The sequence below is a fragment of the Halichoerus grypus genome, chromosome 9 (assembly GCF_964656455.1).
Source record: "Halichoerus grypus chromosome 9, mHalGry1.hap1.1, whole genome shotgun sequence".
Classification (NCBI taxonomy): domain Eukaryota; kingdom Metazoa; phylum Chordata; class Mammalia; order Carnivora; family Phocidae; genus Halichoerus; species Halichoerus grypus.
The window spans coordinates 143,994,206-144,013,265 of record NC_135720.1 but is presented as its reverse complement, the minus strand read 5'-3'; the positions used below and the strand labels follow the sequence as shown (position 1 = coordinate 144,013,265).

Here is a 19,060-nt window from a genome sequence, read left to right as displayed (position 1 = left end):
CTGCTTGTTCTCTGATACTAATTGTTCTCATTCGCTTACGCTAATTCTCTTATCTGGGGTGCACATTTGTCATTAGTGATACACTGATGTTTGCTGTAGCCTGTGGACAGTGGCCTCTAAGGGCCTCACACTGTTTCTGTCTCAGTTGTTTCCCTTTTACATTCCTGCATTACCCTCACTTCTCTCTTTTCTGTTTCTACCCTGGCTGTTCTCATTCAACCCATGAAGTCTCTGGCATTGATCTCCTTTCAGGTGCCGGGTAAACCAGTAACCATCCCTCCCTGTGCCTTCGAAAGTCCAATCTGAAAGAGTAGTCAGTTTTACGGCTGAGCAAAGTGTAAGAAATATTAATTCAAATCCAATTAAAATGCCTAATTGGTTCTTGAGGGATAGTCCAGCACCCCTCTGAGCACTGTTAGGAGATTGGACAGTGTATGTCAAGAAATGGCTGACAGTTTTGCAACCAAAACCTGTCTGGAGCTGTAGATAAGAGCCCTGAAGACTGTCTTTCACTGTAATTTTTATTTGAAGTCAGGACTAAAGGAGAACCAAGTCTCTGTCCACATTTTGTATTTGGAAATGACTCCTATTTTCTATATCTGACAATACTTTTCCTTTAAAAAACATAATTTATAGTGGCAGATTGTTTTATATTTTTCCTATGTGAGACAAAAGTTATCTCTGAGGATATTTTAAAATAAAAGTATATCTAAAGTCCAGGCACCTGGATGGCACAGTTGATTAGGCATCTGCCTTCAGCTCAGGTCATGATCCCAGGGTCCCGGGATCGAGCCCCATTTGGGCTCCTTGCTCAACTTCCTGCCCTTCCTCTTCCTCGGCCCCTACCCCCACTCGTGCTTGCTCACTTTCTAAAAAAAAAAATCTTTAAAAAGGTATATCTAAAGTCAAAATTATAAAATATGAAGTACTTTCTCAGGAGCAATTTTGAAATATAAAATCTATACCAGTATACATGTGTATCATTGGTTAAATGTTGGGTTAGAAGTTGAGAGAAAAGTAGATTATTTGTAGAAGGAGATGGAGGATAGAGTAAAGTATTTTAGGCAGAGGGAACAGGGTGAGGAAGGCCCAACAAAGATAGGCTCAAGAGCCCTGCGTTTGCCAGTTTGGCAGGTCATGGAGCTCTTATAAGGAAGCGCAGGAGTGGGGGCCAGATTGAGAGGTCCTTGAACACTTTCCTGTGCATTTGGTCTTTGTTTGGTAAGCATAATGGGATCATTGAAAGTATTTTGTTGTGCTGTAGGGGCTTTTTAACACAGAATCAGAGAATGTTAGCTTTAGGGAGAAATTTTGAATTTACCCATTTCATACCTATGTGAGAAAAGTGAAGCCCAAGTGGTTAAACACTTGTAGTGATCTATTTTTAATTGCATTAAAAATTTTAAGAACAAAACTATGAACAGAGATCATTGTGAATTATATGTAGTTTCACAGACACTTAGACTTGGAGCCTGGGACACATTTTAGGCATCTCCAAGCAGCAACAGCAACAACAAAATAGGAGGGAAAGAGAAAAGGGAAGAACAAAATGTGAGAACATAAAAAGGACTCAGGCAAAATTACACGTTAAAACTGGATTAGACCAACAAATGGTGACCAAAGAGAAGGAAAAATAAAAAGATGCAGAGACAGTGTTACCAAGAAATGTGCTTTATCTTTATAATAGCTATTACTAGAGATCTCTCTGTCTCTCAGTTGGTCCGTGTGTCTTAGCAGTGAAAACAGTCCCACTGCTCTTCACTCCTCACCAATTTCAGTGCTTTACATAAAAAGGAGAAGAGCACAGTGTATAAATCACTGATTTTTGTTTTCAGGTCTCTGTGGAGCCACACCCAGCTTTCCATGCGAATGTCTCTGCTCTATGATGAAGCCACTATTTCTGAATATATACCTGTGTTAGAATCACCTGCGCTGTTTGAACTCCAGTTTCCTGGGCACTACCCCAGACTGGCTGAATGTTTCTGAGGGCAGGACCTGGGAATCTGCATTTTAGCTAGCTTATCAGTGGTTCTCAGACATAAGGTAACTATATATAATTTATTGCCCAATCTGGGACACTTGAGAATGAAAGGGCTTGGCATTAATGATTACACTCAGACAAGAGGCGTAACAGGATGGGTGGTTTTCCCACTTGGGACATTTCCAGCTGAGGAGATAGAAGATGAGATGGCATCAGAAAGAATACAGTGTGCTCATGAAAGCTAAGGTAGAACATCTGTGAAGGAGGCTATGGGAGATGTAGGTGTAGCCACCACCTCCCGATTTGAAATAATTCTCGTTAACACATCTATTGGATTAGGTAAGAAAGGGTGGGTATGCCTACAAAAACCACACTCCCCTTAAGAGGATCCCCCCCGAACAACAACAACACTGTTGAGATAGCTGGTCACCGAATGTGGAGCTGTTGAGATCATGGTTTACCAGACACGACGGAGGCCTCCCAGAAGCATACGGAGCACTCCGTGTATGGGAGCTGCTGGACTAGTGGGATGCTCACTTGTAAGCCGTGGAGGAGAAGTGGGAGCACAGGGCAGCAGGAGAGAACCCGCCGGAGTAGGCAGGGGTGAGCCGTCTTCCGTAGCTGGGATGGATGCGGACCAGGTCCCGCGCCCGGTACCTTCGTAAGTTACCGTAACTGATCCGGGCACTTCCCTGGCTGTGGCACCCGAGCCCCGTTCCCGCCGCAGCGGGCCCTGCCCCGTGTCACCAGCACGGCATGCCCTCGGCGTTCTGCCGGTCCGGCGCAGTCGGGGGTCTGAGAGTGGTTCCGTCACTCGAAAGGACAAGACTTGAGACAGCGGAGAGCAAGCCGACGTGCCGCTTTGCTCAGGGCGGTGCTGCTGACTGCCGCTGACCCTGGGGGCCCGGGGGGCGGTGGGACCCTGCGGGCTGGGACCTGGGGAACGGAGGGCATCGCATGATTGCGTGAGAGCGGACAGGTGTGCTCGGTGGGGTAGAGCGCTGGGGCCCGGCAGAGTGGCGCCCCACCCGGCGGACCGCCTGCCGGAGGCGGTCACAGGCCGCCGAGCTCGCGAGGGCCGGCTGGGGGTGGGAGCCGACCCACCACTGAGAGGACCGGTCCTCTCGGCTTCCTAGAGAGGCGGCGCGCCCGGGCGTCGTGACGTACTTCCGGGCTGCCGTCGCGGGGTTGGACGGGAGACTGGCGCTCGCTCCGCGGGCGGGCTCCGCCGGTGCGCTCGGCTGCTGTCCCGCACGTGGGTCCCCGGGAGCCGGGCGCCCCTGTGTCGGCGCTCGCGGGGGTGAGCGGACGGTGTAGCCGCGGGGAGGCCCGCCGCCTGGACGCGGCCTTGAGGCCGGCGGGTGGTTTTCTGTTCCCTGCGCGGGTCTGTGGTGACGGCCACGGCCTTGCATCTGGTGCCGTGAAAGGCTTATCCCTTTAAAATGGGGTAAGGTGGTCCGCACAGGCTGTCGCGGGGCAGGGGGAGGACCGAGTGAGTTAAAGTGGCGAAGGAAGCGAGTTAGCACGTCCATCAAGTACACATCTGTTGGGTGCATATATGTGCCGGTCTCTACGGCGCAAAAACGGGAATGAGCCGATGAAAGAGGCGCTCTTGACAGTGTGGTGAGGCCGACAGACAAACTGTTAGAGTAGAGCCCAAGCCCCCGGAGGAAGTAGTCTTCGTACGTTCGAGGGCCTTTGGGGTGCGGGGTGGCGAGTCGGGTCACGTCGCTGGGCCGGCGCAGTAGACGGAACGATTGGAAGCCGATGGCAGCGAGGCGGGGGCCCCGGGGTGGGTGGGGTGACAGCGCAGAGCCCCGCACCGCGGGAGCGTGGGTGTGGTGCGGCTGGGGCACGGGAGAGCACGCCGTGTCTGGAGTATCAAAGGGCAGTGTGCGTCTCCATACAGAACGTATGCGCACTGCCTCGCGGAGAGGCCGGGCCGGGGCTTGAGCTCTCCAGCCCTGCTCGGCCGCCGCAGGAGCTCGTCAGATGCCGGCACCAGTGAACTGTGGCACCGCACAGTAGGTGGGAAGGGCTGCTCTACAGAGGGGCTGTCTGTCACCCTGCTGGGCTTCCGGAAGTACTCCAGAAGCGGTGTGGTAGATGAACTGGAAGGGGGCGAGCGAGGGAGCAAGGGAGGAGACGTGCCGGTGTCACAGAGAGAACCAGTATGTAAGTTGGTGAAAGTAAAGTGGTGGCGATGGAAACGAAGAGTGAGGAATGGAATTATGTGGAAAAGGTGGATTTAACTAGACTTGAGGACTAAAGATTAAAAAGTGCTGAGCACACCGCGTGGCATATGCTAAGTACTACAGACTTTTTTAAAAAATACAGTCAGGGCGGGGGGGGGGGGCCCTGCGTGGCTCAGGTGGTTGAGACTTTGAGGGTCTGACTCTTGATTTGGGCTCAGGTCATGGTCCCAGGGTCCTGGGATCGAGCCCCGCATCGGGCCCCTGCTCCGTGGGAAGCCTCCTCCCTCTCCCTCTCCCCGTGCTTGTGTTCCTGCTCTCGCTGTGTCTCTGTTAAGTAAATAAATAAAATCTTTATTTTTTTTTTTTTAAAGATTTTATTTATTTATTTGAGAGAGAGAGAGAGCGCAAGAGGGGGTAGGGTTAGAGGGAGAAGCAGACTCCCCGCCGAGCAGGGAGCCCGATGTGGGACTCGATCCCGGGACTCCGGGATCATGACCTGAGCCGAAGGCAGTCGCTTAACCAACTGAGCCACCCAGGCGCCCAAATAAAATCTTTAAAAAAAAAAAAAAAAGACCTGACCTGAGATCAAGAGTTGGATGCTTAACTGACTGAGCCACCCAGGTGCCCCACAAATGTGCCATTTTAAAAGAAATGAGTTAAAAATAAGAAGTGGGTAATTCTGGAGGAGGCATTGATTATGAGGGGAAAATGAGTTAATTTTTGGTGGTGTTGAGATACACTATTGGGCTATAATGGTCTGGAGCTCCAAAGCAAGACTGGGGTAAGAGAATCAGATTCAGGAGTTCTTAGGTGACAGCGTCTCAGGTCTCGTGCTACTGAATGGACAAGGTTGCCCAGAATGAATGTGGAATGAGAAGAAGGCTGGCTCTCAACTGAGGGTAACCAGACATTTCTTGGCAAGCTGAAGAAGCCATAATGTAGACTTAAGAATGAGCTATTTGACAAGCCCTTGTATAATACTTCCTGAGTGCCAGGCATTGGTCTAAGCACTTTACAGAAACCAACTCATGGAAACAGCCCGAGGGTTGTAGTTCTTATAAGACTGGGAGTGGCTAGCAGTGTTAGGTGCTGCAGGGGCATCTGGTAAGCCAAGGACTGAAAAATACTCGCTGGGTCTGTGTCCAAAGCAGGCCTTGGTTAACGGACTTGGGCCCCTGACTCAAATGTGGGACACATTGGACTGACATGCACGCTCTTCTCCTGAAACTAAAGATGCCTTTGAAAGTATCTAGCAGTTGATTTGTAAATATAACTGACTAAATCTGTGACATGCAATTTAAGCAGGCAAAGTTGTTTGCATTTTCTTCATTATCTGAATATTTCACATTATCTGAATATGTCACTGAAGTTTCTAGATCTAAAAGCCACTAGTATTGTTCTTTAATCCTAAAGTAACTGAATTGTCTTTTAATTTTCTGACATTAGTCTAATGACATTTTGTGCTTGTTTTATCTTTTCCAGAGCATCTTTACCTTCAAATCATTGGCCTGATGACAGCGATTCACTCTGACTAAATATGTTTCTAGTTTGGAGTTGATGTCTGTTAACAGTGATGTGTTAGGTATTATCATGAGCCTTAAGCTCCCCCTACTGTTGTAGTGAGCCAGTCTTCTGAGCTGTTTTGCCCAGGAATGGATTCAGTCCAGCCCTTTTGGGCTGCAGAACAGAAGGAATGTCAACTAGTTACAGAATCTAGCCTGCACAGAAATGGTGCTTCTGACAGGAGTTCTTCAGACAAAACTTAAGGCAGTTCTGCTGGGAGGACTCCCTTGGGCCTCAGAAGTCCAGCTCCAGGCGCTCTGCCGACGCTGGCTGCGGCCGGAGACGCACAGCAAGGAGCAGATCGTGGAGCTGCTGGTGCCGGAGCAGTTCCTGACCATCCTGCCCGAGGAGCTGCAGGCCTGGGTGCGGGACCAGCCCAGAGTATAGGGAGGACGCGGTTCCTGGACTGGGAGGGCTTGTCGAGGAAGCTAGATAATCCCCGAGGACAGGTGAGATAAGGAAGAAATGATCCATCATCAGAAGGCAGGTATTCTCTCTAGAGAGAGATAAGAGAGTTGAGATCTCCTCTCACATGTAGTGAGGGAAATGGCCAAGATGTACTGGCCAGAGTTGCATTCCCCTCCCTATCCTTTTATTCCCTGTCCTTGCAGGTCAAGGGAAACTCTGCTTTCTGTCCAGCTTTTCTATGTTCCCCATTAATATTGGGATCGAAGCTCTAGAACTCTCCGCATATATCACCCTGGTCAAATGTATCTCATTGTCCCTGGATCCTCGTCCTCCTACAGGGACAGGAAGGGTCCCAGGGGCAGACAGCTTTATATGGCAGCAGCAGAGGACTCACTGGGGGTCCAGCTCCAGCCAGAACGGGTTAGCTCAATTCTGAACCTTGGGAGCTGCCTCCGTTCAGGAGAAAGGTGAGGAGATTCCACTGGGGGAAAAGATAGGAAATGTCTTCTTGTGTTTTTCCAAATGAACCTCATCACTAAAATTTTTGCCTACCTTTCCTTGATCTTTTGTTCCACCTTTAACCTGTTCCTCTAAGCACATCATTTTAACCTTGTGATTCTTCCTTCACTTCTTTGCACTAAAACTGTTGAAAATCCTGCTCCTATTGAATGGTTCAGTTTCTCCATTCTAACTCAATACTACCAACTTCCGTGACCCTGACCTCTTACCCAAAGGCGGGAAAACATTCTTCTACATTGAAGCCAATGGAAAATGATTCAAAAGCCACGTGCAATAGAGAAAATTTTAAACGTGCATTTTTAAAAAATTAGTATAGGAAACAAAATTTACAATTTTTATGTGCTTGTTGGAGAAGCACACATATATGCCCAAATATAATCATACTGAACATATCAACTGCCACTACTCTTAAATTTCATATTACATTCTGGACACATTTCCAAGAGTTACATGTAATGCATACATATAGCTGACATAGGTTTCATTGTATGGCTATCAAATTATTATTTTTTTTTTACCTTTATTCAGGTCTTTATTCAAAATCAGCTGTCCAAAATGATTCAACCTTAATGGAACAAACAAATTTCAAGCTTATGCAGCAGGCTTCTTGTCTTCCGTGGTGGGTTTCTTTCCTACAGGCTTCTTCTCAGCTGCTGGTTTCTTGGTATCTGTGGCCTTTTTTCCCACCAAAGGTTTCTTCTGCTTCTGAACACGAGTAGCCTTCTTTCCTTTCTTCCATACCATGGGCTTCTTGCCTGGAACCACCTTCTCATCTGATTTGGCTTCTAAGGCTGCTGCCGCCTTATCCATCCGGAGCTTGTGATTCTTGGCCTGGTGAAGAATGGTGTTCTAGCACATGATCTTTGCATACAGGTTTAGCTTCAACGTGATTCTCAGGTTTTTCAGTGGATTCCAGACTTTAAGTTTCTTTCTTTCTTTCTTTCTTTTTTTTAAGAGTTGTTTGAGAGACAGACGGAGAGTGGGGGTGGGGGGTGGATGGGCAGAGGGAGAGAATCTTCAAGCAGACTCCCCGCCGAGCGCAGAGCCCAACACAGGGCTTCATCCCAGGACCCTGAGATCATGCCCTGAGCCCAGATCAAGAGTCGGCTGCTTAACCGACTGAGCCACCCAGGCGCCCCAGGCTTTAAATTTCTTAAGACCTCAGCTAACTTTATCTTCAATCAACAAAGGAAGTTCAGGAACTCCCTTAGTGCGATGATCTATAGACATGGCCAGCATTGGAAAGGCTCATGCAGCCAGGGCAGAGCAGAGGGAATATCGCTTCTGTGTTGTTTTGGTTGGTGCAAATGTGCAGTCCCCATGACACATATTTGCAAAAGCACCCTGGCCACAACGGCAAGTCCCATCATCTTGTACTCTGGGAATTCGAGCCACGGCTTGGCCAGTACCCCAAGACTCAGCACTGGTTTGATGACCTGCTAATTCACTGACAGCATAGAGTCATCTGTTGTTTTTGCACAAGTTGGTGTGAACAGAGTTCACAATATCAGGTCGAATGGGAGCCTTGAACACAATAAGCAAAGTCACATTTTTGCCAGATGACTCCCCCTTTTCAGAGTACATGGATATCAGTGGACGAGCACACACCATGGGGGTGGAGAGGAGAGGGCCATGCTTCTCTCAACCTGGCAGTTCCTACAGAAAAAGCTAATTATCTTTTAACTAGGAGGGTTTGTAAGTTGCTTCTTTTTTCTTTTTTTTACATACTACCAACTGAAAGCCACAAACTTATCTTTTTTTACTTTTTATTCTGAAAAAGTACAAATCTATATAAAAGAACTGTATAATGAATCTCCATGAACCTGCCACCCAGTTTCAACATTATCAAATCATGACTATCTTGTCTCATTTATAACTCTACTCATTTCCATGTTATTTTTTTCCATATAATTTTGAAGTATATCTCAGATATAATCTTTCAAATGTAAATATTTCAATATGTAGCTCAAAAGATGAATTCTTAGAGGCATGACTAAAAGACAGGAATTTCTTTAATGTAACCATAATAGTATTATCACATCTAAAAAAATTGTACCAAATTTCCAGTTGTCTCAAAGATGTTACGAATTTTTAAATTTCTTTTGTTTTAGCTTGTTTGTTTGAATTGGGATCCCAAGAAGAAAACACATTTTGATCCATTGATATATCTCTTAAGTTTCTCTTAATATATAGATCCCTCTTCCTTTTTATCTTCCCACTTGCAATTAACTAAAAACATCAGGTTGGGGGGGCGCCTGGGTGGCTCAGATGGTTGAGCATCTGCCTTTGGCTCAGGTCGTGATCTCTAGGTCCTGGGATAGAGCCCCGTTGGGCTCCCAGCTTGGCAAGGAGTCTGCTTCTCCCTCTCCCTCTGCTGCTCCCCCTGCTTGTGCTCTTTCTGTCTCTCTCTCTCTCAAGTGAATAAATTAAAAATCTTCAAAACAAAACAAGGGGCGCCTGGATGGCTCAATCGTTAAGCGTCTGCCTTCGGCTCAGGTCATGATCCCGGGGTCCTGGGATCAAGCCCCGCATCGGGCTCCCTGCTCGGCGGGAAGCCTGCTTCTCCCTCTCCCTCTCCCCGTTTGTTGTGTTCCCTCTCTTGCTGTATCTCTCTCTGCCAAATAAATAAATAAAATCTTTAAAAAAATAAAACAAAACAAAACAGGTTGGGGGCACCCAGCTGGCTCAGTCAGAGGAGCCTGCGACTCGATCTCAGGGTCATGAGTTCGAGCCACACCTTTTGGGTAGAGATTACTTAAAATAAATAATTAAAAAAAAAAAAAACTAAACACACCAGGCTGTTTGTCAGAGAGAGTCCCATAGTGAGGACTTTGCCATCTGCATCTGGTTCTGTAGTATAATGTCTTCTGTTGTCCTCTCCATTTTCTATAATTTGCAGTAAACTGGGGGCTGGATCAAAATCGAGTTTAAGGTTTGGGAACAAGGTAAGTTTAACTTGGCAAGGTGGTGTGTTCTATCAGGAGTTTACAACATCTGGTTGTCTCTTTTTTTGTGATGTTAGCAGCTCTCGATCCTCAGTACCTACATCCATGAATCCATTAGCGGTTCCAGAATGTCGGTATTCTTATTCTGTCGTCCTTCATTTAACAAAGCTGGAATATTTATATAAAGAGATACTTCCCTGTCTTCCTACTTGGTTACCCAGTGCTTCTTATAGAAGAACCAAGGTAATTGATTAACTCCCTCCCCACTACCTATTTTTTTTTAAAGATTTTATTTATTTGACAGAGAGAGCACACAAGCGGGGTGGAGGGGCTGAGGGAGAGGGAGGAGCAGACTCCCCACTGAGCAGAGAGCCCCATGTGGGACTTGATCCCAGGACCCTGGGATCATGACCTGAGCTGAAGGCAGAGGCTTAACTGACTGAGCCACCCAGGTTGCCCTCCCACTACCTATTTTTAAAAATCGGTTTCAAAATGATGAATTCATTTTGCTGTCATTCTCTAAAGCGGTGGCCAGTTGTTATTATTAATAATAGTATCATTTAGAACTCGTGGATTTAAACCTATTTCATATTTTCAATCCATTGTGCTTAGCTATCCCTTACTGAAGCTCATTTGTCTCATCTTTGGGCAGTAGGAGCCTGTTGAGTTTGACTCCTCTATTTATGACCTGAGTCTAGGCATTTTAAGAGCTTTCTTGCTGTCTGGTGTAACGAGAGGTACAGACTCTTCTAACTCCTTCCCACTCCTGGGATCAGTCATTTTTCCAAGGCCCCTTGATTCTGTTTAGTGGGAAACGGTATTTGAAGACCAAAAATAAGGTATTAGGAGTGTTCACGGCTCTACTGGACATCGTTCCTAGGCCTTATCAGTGCTCAAAGCAGGAAAAACTCAAGATCAGCTCTGTATTGGGAGTTCATACTGATAGTTCCAGTTCACATTCAGTATTCCAGGGTCTTGATCTGTCTTTCATCTGTATCTCCTTTTGGAGATTCTCAAAGACACCAGGAATAATAGAGTACCAAATACTCATTTGCTTTATCCCACAATATATGCACAATAGCCTCAATAAAAATATTAGCACCACCATCAACAAGTATGATTAGTATAAACAGCTTCATGGTTGTGCCTGTGTTTTCCCATTCTTTTTGTCCTTAAGTTACAGATCTTTGGGATTAGAAATCATTCCTCTTGTGTGCTTATGCCACCAACAGGTACACATGTATAGTTCTTTTTTTTTTTCTTTTAAGATTTATTTATTTATTTATTTGACAGAGACACAGCGAGAGAGGGAACACAAGCAGGGGGAGTGGGAGAGGGAGAAGCAGGCTTCCCGCGGAGCAGGGAGCCCGATGCGGGGCTCGATCCCAGGACCCTGGGACCATGACCCGAGCCGAAGGCAGACGCTTAACGACTGAGCCACCCAGGCGCCCCAACAGGTACACATTTAAATTCAGTTTGTTTCATTACTTGTTCAAGTTTAGGGAGTGATTTTTTATTTTATTTTATATTCAAAATGTTTATTTTTTTTAATTATATAAAGTATAAAGTTTTACATATGAAATCTGTAAAATATTTCAAGGAAGTTGTCTTCCTGTTCCATCCTTCTGTTCCCTCTCTTCCCCATAGATAATCCTTTCTTGCTCTTTACTTTTGTGGTTTATCCTTTTATTATTTATTTATCATAAGCACATGTATACATACATACCCCTTTTAAAAATAACACAGTGTAATTTAAGTCATAAACTCAATACACACCTATGTTACGTAAGACATTTTGTTTTCTTTCCTTTAGCATATACTTTTTTTTTTTTAAGATTTTATTTATTTATTTGAGAGAGAGCAAGATTGAGAGAGCACAAGCAGGGGGAGGGGAAGAGGGAGCGGCAGAGGGAGAGGCAGAAGCAGGCTCCCCGACGACATGGGGCTCGATCCCGGGACCCTGAAATCTTGACCTGAGCTGAAGGCAGACGCTGAACCAATTGAGCTACCCAGGCGCCCCTACCATGTACTTTTAATGAGTGCTTGTTCAATGAGCAAGTAATTGAGTAAGGTGTGTGTGAGTGGGTGAATCATGCTGAAATGTTCAGTCCCCTCTTTCAGATGATTTGGTTGAAATGGAGAAGATGCTTCCAAAGTAGAAGTCTGAAGAAATAACATGCCAACAGGGACACATTGTCAGATTAGATGGAGGTATTCCTCAGTGCGTTCATTACATAAGTCCAGAAATATCAGGGAAGACTAGAAAGATACCCATGATGGCATAAGTGTGATGAATGTGGAATGAGTTTCACTCAGAGCTCCATCCTTATTCAGCATCCGAGCTACACACTGAGGAGAAACGCTATGAATGTGATGAGTGTGGAAGAGCTTTTGTCAAGAGTGCAGGCTTCACTGAAGATAAGACAGTTCACACTGAATTTGACTCACAGATGTGGAGGATATGGGACAATATGCAAACACTGGATTAGTACATCACAGAGAGGCCATCTTGGAGAGAGACCCTGTAATAGAAGTGACAAGTATGGTAAAGCCTTGGAGAGCAGTCAGCTCTTAACCAGCACCAAAGACTTCACGCCAGCGAGAAGTGTTACCATCTGAACAAGTGTGGAAGAGCTAATAGTCGGAACACAGAGCTTTTCCACTGTGTCAGAATCTGTGTTGAAGAAAAACTCTTTTAGTGTAATTGTAGTAAAAATTTTCCTGGACATTTCATTCCTTACTCAGTATCAGAAAAGTCACTCAAGAGAGAATGTGGGAAGTTGATAAATATGGATGGAAAGGCTGTGAACAGTAGCATCTCATCTAACACTAAAATCTTTTAAGTGTCCAGCATCTGAGACTGGCAAGGCAGAATCTCTCTTCATACCAGACCTGTAGGTGGTCTTTGATGGGAACTGGCCCTTCAGAATGTCCCTCAAAACCTGGTCAGATTCAACAGAGCAAGCCAGTTACTTTTTCCTTAACAGCCTCATCAAACAAGCTACATTATTTTAGTGATTCAAAGGGCTGCCTATGGTCCACCACTTCAGATTTCCAGATGTTTTATTAGTTGTTCCTAAATACAGTTCTTACAAAAGCTTGGACTGTTGTTTAATTTTTTTTTTAGTGAAAACTTAAGTTGTGTATAAAATACAAATAGGAATATTACTAGATGGTTCATGTATTTTAAATGTTGCTGCAGTGATTTGTCAAGTCAAAAAGAACTTGTTCAGCATCTTTTTAGTGACAACATGGTGGATCCTTGGGCCTTCCGTTCCTATCTAAGTTATGATGTGTGACACATAGCCCCCAGCCAAGACCCCAAACAAGAAAGATGCATCTTTTTTTTTTTAATAGAGGTGTATTAATTTGCATTAGGAAAACAGATCCAAGTTAGTCTTCAGGGGAGAATAAGCAAACTCAAATGCCCAGGGGATAGGCAGGTAATATAAATAAATAAAGCCATCCTAGAGTCAAAAACAAGTTAAAACTAAAACCATTATTTTATTTACATTGCATTAAGTTCAGGGAAATTGACAAGATTCTCTTTATTGATTTTGAGTTCTGCAGGAGAAAGGTGATCAGGTTAATTGTTCATTGCAACCACCGTAAACATAATGATCTTTTCATACTTTTAAGTATAGTACAGTTGACCCTGAACAACATGGGGGCTGGGGCACTGACCCCCTTCACAGTAAAAAATCTGAGTATAACTTGACTTAACACTGATAGCCTACTGTTGACCAGAGACTTACTGATAATACAAACAGTTGATTAACACATATTCTGTATGTTATATGCATCATATACTGTATATAAAGAAAAAATTTTTTATGATTTTTTTTTTTAAGTAATATCTACCCCTAATGTTGGGCTGGAACTCAACGACCCCAAGATCAAGAGTCACATGCTCCACTGAATGAGCCAGCCAGGGGCCCCACGAAAATGTAAAGAAAATCATAAGAAAGTACATTTACAGGTAGCCCCTGGATGGCTCATTTGGTTAAGCGTCAGACTCTTGATTTCAGCCCAGGTCATGATCTCAGGGTCATGGGATTGAGCCCTGGGAAGGGCTGCGCTCAGTGTGGAGTCCGCTTGTCCCTCTCTCTCTGCTCCTCCCCCACTCGCTCACTCCCTCCCTCTCTCTCAAGTAAATAAAATCTTTAAAAAAAAAAAAGGGAGGGGCACCTAGGTGGCTCAGTCAGTTAAGCATCTGCCTTCAGCTCAGGCCATGATCCCAGGGTCCTGGGATCGAGCCCCGCATCGGGCTCCCTGCTCCGCAGGAAGCCTGCTTCTCCCTCTCCCACACCCCGTTTGTGTTCCCTCTCTCGCTGTGTCTCTCTCTGTCAAGTAAATAAATAAAATCTTAAAAAAAAAAAAGGGAAATACATTTATGGTACTGTACTGTATGGGAAAAAGTCCATGTATAAGTGACTTGCATAATTCAAGCCCTTTGTTGTTCAAGAAGCCAGTGTATTCAGTAGTTCATCAGTTAGATACAAATTGATTGTTAAAAAAAAAAAAAAACTGGTTGTGGACCTGGGGAACTCAGAAACATTAGGCATTTCACCTTTTATTTTTTATTTATTTATTTATTTATTTTTTAAGATTTTTTATTTATTTATTTGAGAGAGAGAGAGAGTGAGAGAGAGCAAGCACATGAGACCGGGGAGGGTCAGAGGGAGAAGCAGACTCCCTGCCGAGCAGGGAGCCCGATGCGGGACTCGATCCAGGGACTCCAGGATCATGACCTGAGCCGAAGGCAGTCACTTAACCAACTGAGCCACCCAGGCGCCCCAAGGCATTTTACCTTTTAAATAACATTTTGTAGAACTATTTGTCAAAGTATTTGAGTTGCTCAGAGCCAAACCCCTGGGACTCTTTGTTGAGGTCCCCCCCCCAACTTTCCTTAAAGCTCTCATTGCCTTGGAATTGGTTCTATAAACAGCCTTTGTCTCCTCTCCATCTTTGGTGGGGGGCTGAGGGGCAGTCTGGCTGAGACACTCATGCCCTGGCAAGGCGGCCACCACAGAATTTCGTTGCTAACCCGCCAGTTTCTTGTCCTTTTGGGGAGGTCAAGGCCAGGCCCCCACTTGGCTTGAAGGGACATTTTCAGAATTTTCTTCCTGTCACTGGGTGGTCGCTGCCTCTCATAGTTCCCTAATAAACTCCTCAACTTAAAAAAAAGATGTAGCATGTCCTCAATACCTTTTTCTGGTTGGAAGTCAAGAAATCAATTACAAATTTAAAATTCCTTGTAGACTATACCATCTAATCTAAGGAAATTTAATATCTTCAGGGAATAGTGTAACCAAGCTGTTATAGTAACATATATTGATGCATAAAAAGTTACCCGAAAACAATGGCTTAGAATAAACATCCATCCCATGATGTTTTGGGCCAGGAATTTGGGGAAGGCTCAGCTGGAAGGTTTTTCCATTTCATGTGGCATCTTCTAGTGACACTTGGTGGTATTCATCTGGCAGCTGGGTTTGCCTGGAAAATCCAAGACAGCTGCACTGCCATGCCCAGTGCCTTGGGGCAAGGACAGCTAGAAGGGTGGGCTCAGGGCCTCCTTATGTGATCTTTCCAGCAGGGCAGTCAGCCTGTTCCTGTGATGGCTCAGGACTCCAAGAGCAATTGTTCAAAAAAACAAAAAGTGAAAGCTGCTGCTCTCTAAAGGCTCAGGCTGGGAAACTCAAATAGCATCACTTTTGCTGTATTTTATCAGAGCAGTTATCAAACCCACTTAGACTCAAAGGGAAATGACCTAGACCTCCACCTCCTAAGGGAAAAATGCTGAAGAATTTATAGCCATCTTTAATTTTCCAAAACACCCTTGTCCACCCACATTTAAAGCCTGGGGGATAAATAATAATAAAGTTTTTTGGATTCTCTTTTCCTAAATTATTGTTCAACTTTTTTCTCCTTTCTTGCCTCCTTTACAACTTACCTAAATACACCCAACATGATTATGAGCTAATCAAGTGTATATATAGGTTTATTTTTTATACACAAAGTAACAGTGATCTTCTGAATTACAGTTTCACCATGTCCTTCTTGAGTCCTGGATCTCAAAGTCTGTTTTTTTTCCTCTTTTGATTTTAGAAGTACTTAGAAGGATTATCAAAATACCACAAGAAACATCTCGTTTTTAAATGTTGGAATTACCTGGCTTATAAAATGGCCAAATGTTATCAATGAGCTTGGACGAAAGTATGAGAAATGAGTTTTCTGGAGATCCATTTTTACCTTGTCGTGTCTGTTCCGCATGGGTGTCTTGCGGTGTCTGTTCCGCATCCCTACATCCCTGAGTTTCCCCCGTGTAGACCATGCGCAGTGCTGTTCCTGGGCCTGCCCTGTGTCTTGCGCGCTCCGTGCGCGGATGCTCTTTTCTGTGGCTGCACCGCACCTGTGACCGAGGCGGACTGCTTCGCCTGGGCCCCGTATTGCGGTGCTGGCCGACTCCTTCAGCGTCAGCCTTGTGCAGGAAGCCGCGCGTCCCAGGGCCGACATTACCCGAAGACGTTACAGAAAGGAAAACTACAGGCCAGTACTTCCCACGAGCAGAGATGCGAAACCCCCAGCAAAACCCTGGCAAGGTGACTCTAGTAATTTATAAAGAGAATGACAGGACGAAGTGGCACCTACTGCATGTGTGCCAGGCCTCGCCCACCGTGGGGCCGAGGTCGCGGGGGCAGCGCCAGGGGCAGGAGCTGGGGACCGAGAGCTAACGACACCTGCAGCTCGCCCGTCTAACTTCCTCGACCTCGCGGGGCCGCGCCCGTCCCCTCCCTGCGGCTGCGGCGGAAGTGCGCGCGCGCGTCGTCTAACTCTCGCGGGGCCGCGCGGGAACTGCCCGGCGAGCGCCCGCCCCCTCCCTGCGGCTGCGGCGGAAGTGCGCGCGCGCGCGTCGTCTAACTCTCGCGACCTCGCGGGGCCGCGCGGGAACTGCCCGGCGAGCGCCCGCCCCTCCCTGCAGCGGCGGAGGAAGTGCGCGCGCGCCCACCGTCTAACTCTCGCGACTCGCGGGGCCGCGCGGGAACTGCCCGGCGAGCGCCCGCCCCCTCCCTGCAGCTGCGGCGGAAGTGCGCGCGCGCGTCGTCTAACTCTCGCGACCTCGCGGGGCCGCGCGGGAACTGCCCGGAGAGCGCCCGCCCCTCCCTGCGGCTGCGGAGGAAGTGCGCGCGCGCCCACCGTCTAACTCTCGCGACCTCGCGGGGCCGCGCGGGAACTGCCCGGAGAGCGCCCGCCCCCTCCCTGCGGCTGCGGAGGAAGTGCGCGCGCGCCGACGCCGCTTGCTTCCGGCCTTGGTGGGGCGCTGTGGGCGGTTCGGCGTTTCGTACCCCGGGAGTGACCCATGTGGTGGCCGCCGCGGGCCGCGGGTGAGCGAGCGTGCGGCCCTGTCCCGCCCTCGGAGAGCCGTGAAACGCGGTGTGGTCTGCGCGGGGGAAGGAGCGGAGACAGGCCCGAGGGGCTGGAGTCCTGCGTTCCTGACGGCAGGGTTTCCGCCGGACGTCCGGCCGTCACAGGAGAAAGGCGACAGCGAGGGTGTCTCGACGTTTTATTACTATTTATTTGCTCTAGATGTTGGTTGTATTCCCTTTGATTGCCCTTCGTTCTAGGACTCAGTGCAGGTGTTTCGTACCAGGCCGTACTGTTCGTTTGTAAAACCCTCAGACCGCTTCGCAGCTTTTACTTAATCTTTCTCTTTAGATTAGTCTGTTCTTAAGTCTTTTGTAATCGGAGTATTTCCCTGAGTACCGTAAATTAACCTGGAGGTGGCTTGCAAAGCACAGAAGTAAATTATTAGAATTTGCAAATTTTGCCTATGGTGTAGCTTGTGTTAAAAGTGACGGCTTCTCCCTCAGGTCCACCCAGGGAGGACTTAACAGGGAATCTTGCTTGCAGCACCGATAAAGCTTTTGCACGGCTATGATGGCATCTGCCTGGGCTCTCCCGGCCCACGAGGACCAGGATGAGCTTTTGGAAGTAAAGATCGAGGAGGAGGAGAGGGAGGAGGATAAGGACACCACCAGACAGGATCAGAACCTGCAAAAGAACAACACCCACAGCAGGGAGGTCTTCCGACAGTACTTCCGGCAGTTCTGCTACCAGGAGACATCTGGGCCCCGCGAGGCGCTGAGCCGGCTCCGGGAGCTCTGCCGTCAGTGGCTGCGGCCCGAGACGCACAGCAAGGAGCAGATCGTGGAGCTGCTGGTGCTGGAGCAGTTCCTGACCATCCTGCCCGAGGAGCTGCAGGCCTGGGTGCGGGAGCGGCACCCGGAGAGCGGGGAGCAGGCGGTGGCTGTGCTGGAGGATCTGGAGAGGGAGCTGGATGAGCCTGGAGAAGAGGTGAGAAAAGGTGAATTATGGATTTCTAGGCCAGAGCGAAGTACAACTTTGTTTCAAAGTGTGTTCTTGACCTTTGGTGCATCAGGCCCGAGCCTCGTGGAAAGTTGGTTAATGTAGTCCTAACTTATTTATGGCTCCTCTGCGGAAGGATCATGTATTTTTGTACTAGGCTTACAGAGTTCTATTTGATGAAATGCTCAAAAACATTAGAAAGAGATTTCTAAGAGCAAATGTTTGAGAGGTCATGGTAACGGGGTGGTCAGCAGTCTCTTGAAGGGGACATTGCTTCTGTTGCACAACAGTGTATCCCATCCCCTGCCCTGCCTCCATTAAAGGATTAAACGAAGGAGAAATCAAAGTCACCACCTTGGAGGAGTGGGAGGTAGGAGCAGAGTGGAAGGTTAGGAGGGAGGGGCCGGGCAGGGATGGGAGTTACTGGGAGTAGTAGAAAGCCGTTAGGTTGGACAGGTGAGGTGTGAGTAGAGGGGTTGAAAACAGTCCAGGACCTTGAATATCACCTCTGGAATTTACATTTTATTCTGTAGGACACAAGCGTCTAATGTTTTCTCTTTGAGTCTAAATGAGCTTCTCTAACCCCAGGATGTAACCAAAGTATGTAGGATCTTGTTCTGTTTTGTTTCAACACTGATAAAAGACAGTGGTTCTCAACCAGTGGCAATTTTGTGCCCTAGAGGCATCTGGCAATGTCTTGGGACATTTTTGGTTGTCGTTTGGGGGAGGTGCTCCTGGCATCTAGTGGCTAACGGGCAGGGACGGTACCCAGTATCCTACAGTGTATAGGGCAGCCGCGTACAACAAAGGATTATCTGACCCGACTTGTCAGTAGAGTCAAGGCTGGGAGGTCTTGCTAGGAAGAATATAGAACAGGGAAATAATAAAACAAGAAGTGCAGCTCAGCACTGGGCGCCAACACTGGAAGGGAGGAGCCTGTGGCAGAAAGATGTGAGTTTGAGAGAGTTGTGACGGTGAGACTACAGAGGATGAAGCATGTCGTAGGTAAGTATTAATTGGAGACGATGACAGATCAGTGGATGAAAAAGGAAGGATGAAGGGAAATCTCTGTACAGAGCAGT

The 19,060-nt window shown here is 47.1% G+C and overlaps 1 protein-coding gene across 6 annotated transcripts in view; it reads left to right on the top strand.

The window, feature by feature from the left end:
- The first annotated feature begins 6,828 nt into the window (after positions 1-6,828).
- Positions 6,829-19,060, top strand: part of ZSCAN12 (zinc finger and SCAN domain containing 12) — a 33,866-nt gene continuing 21,634 nt past the window's right edge. For 4 of the 6 annotated variants that reach the window (XR_004916375.2, XM_078055801.1, XM_036089242.2 and 1 more), the window contains exon 1: positions 17,171-17,966. Coding sequence is in view for 5 of the 6 variants with exons in the window: in XM_078055801.1 (XP_077911927.1) it covers positions 17,547-17,966 (420 nt within the window). In the remaining variant the exon portion in view is untranslated. Of the gene's footprint in view, positions 11,069-16,620; positions 16,997-17,170; positions 17,967-19,060 lie in introns of those variants that run through there. The other 2 variants (XM_078055799.1, XM_078055800.1) reach the window with 2 other exon arrangements.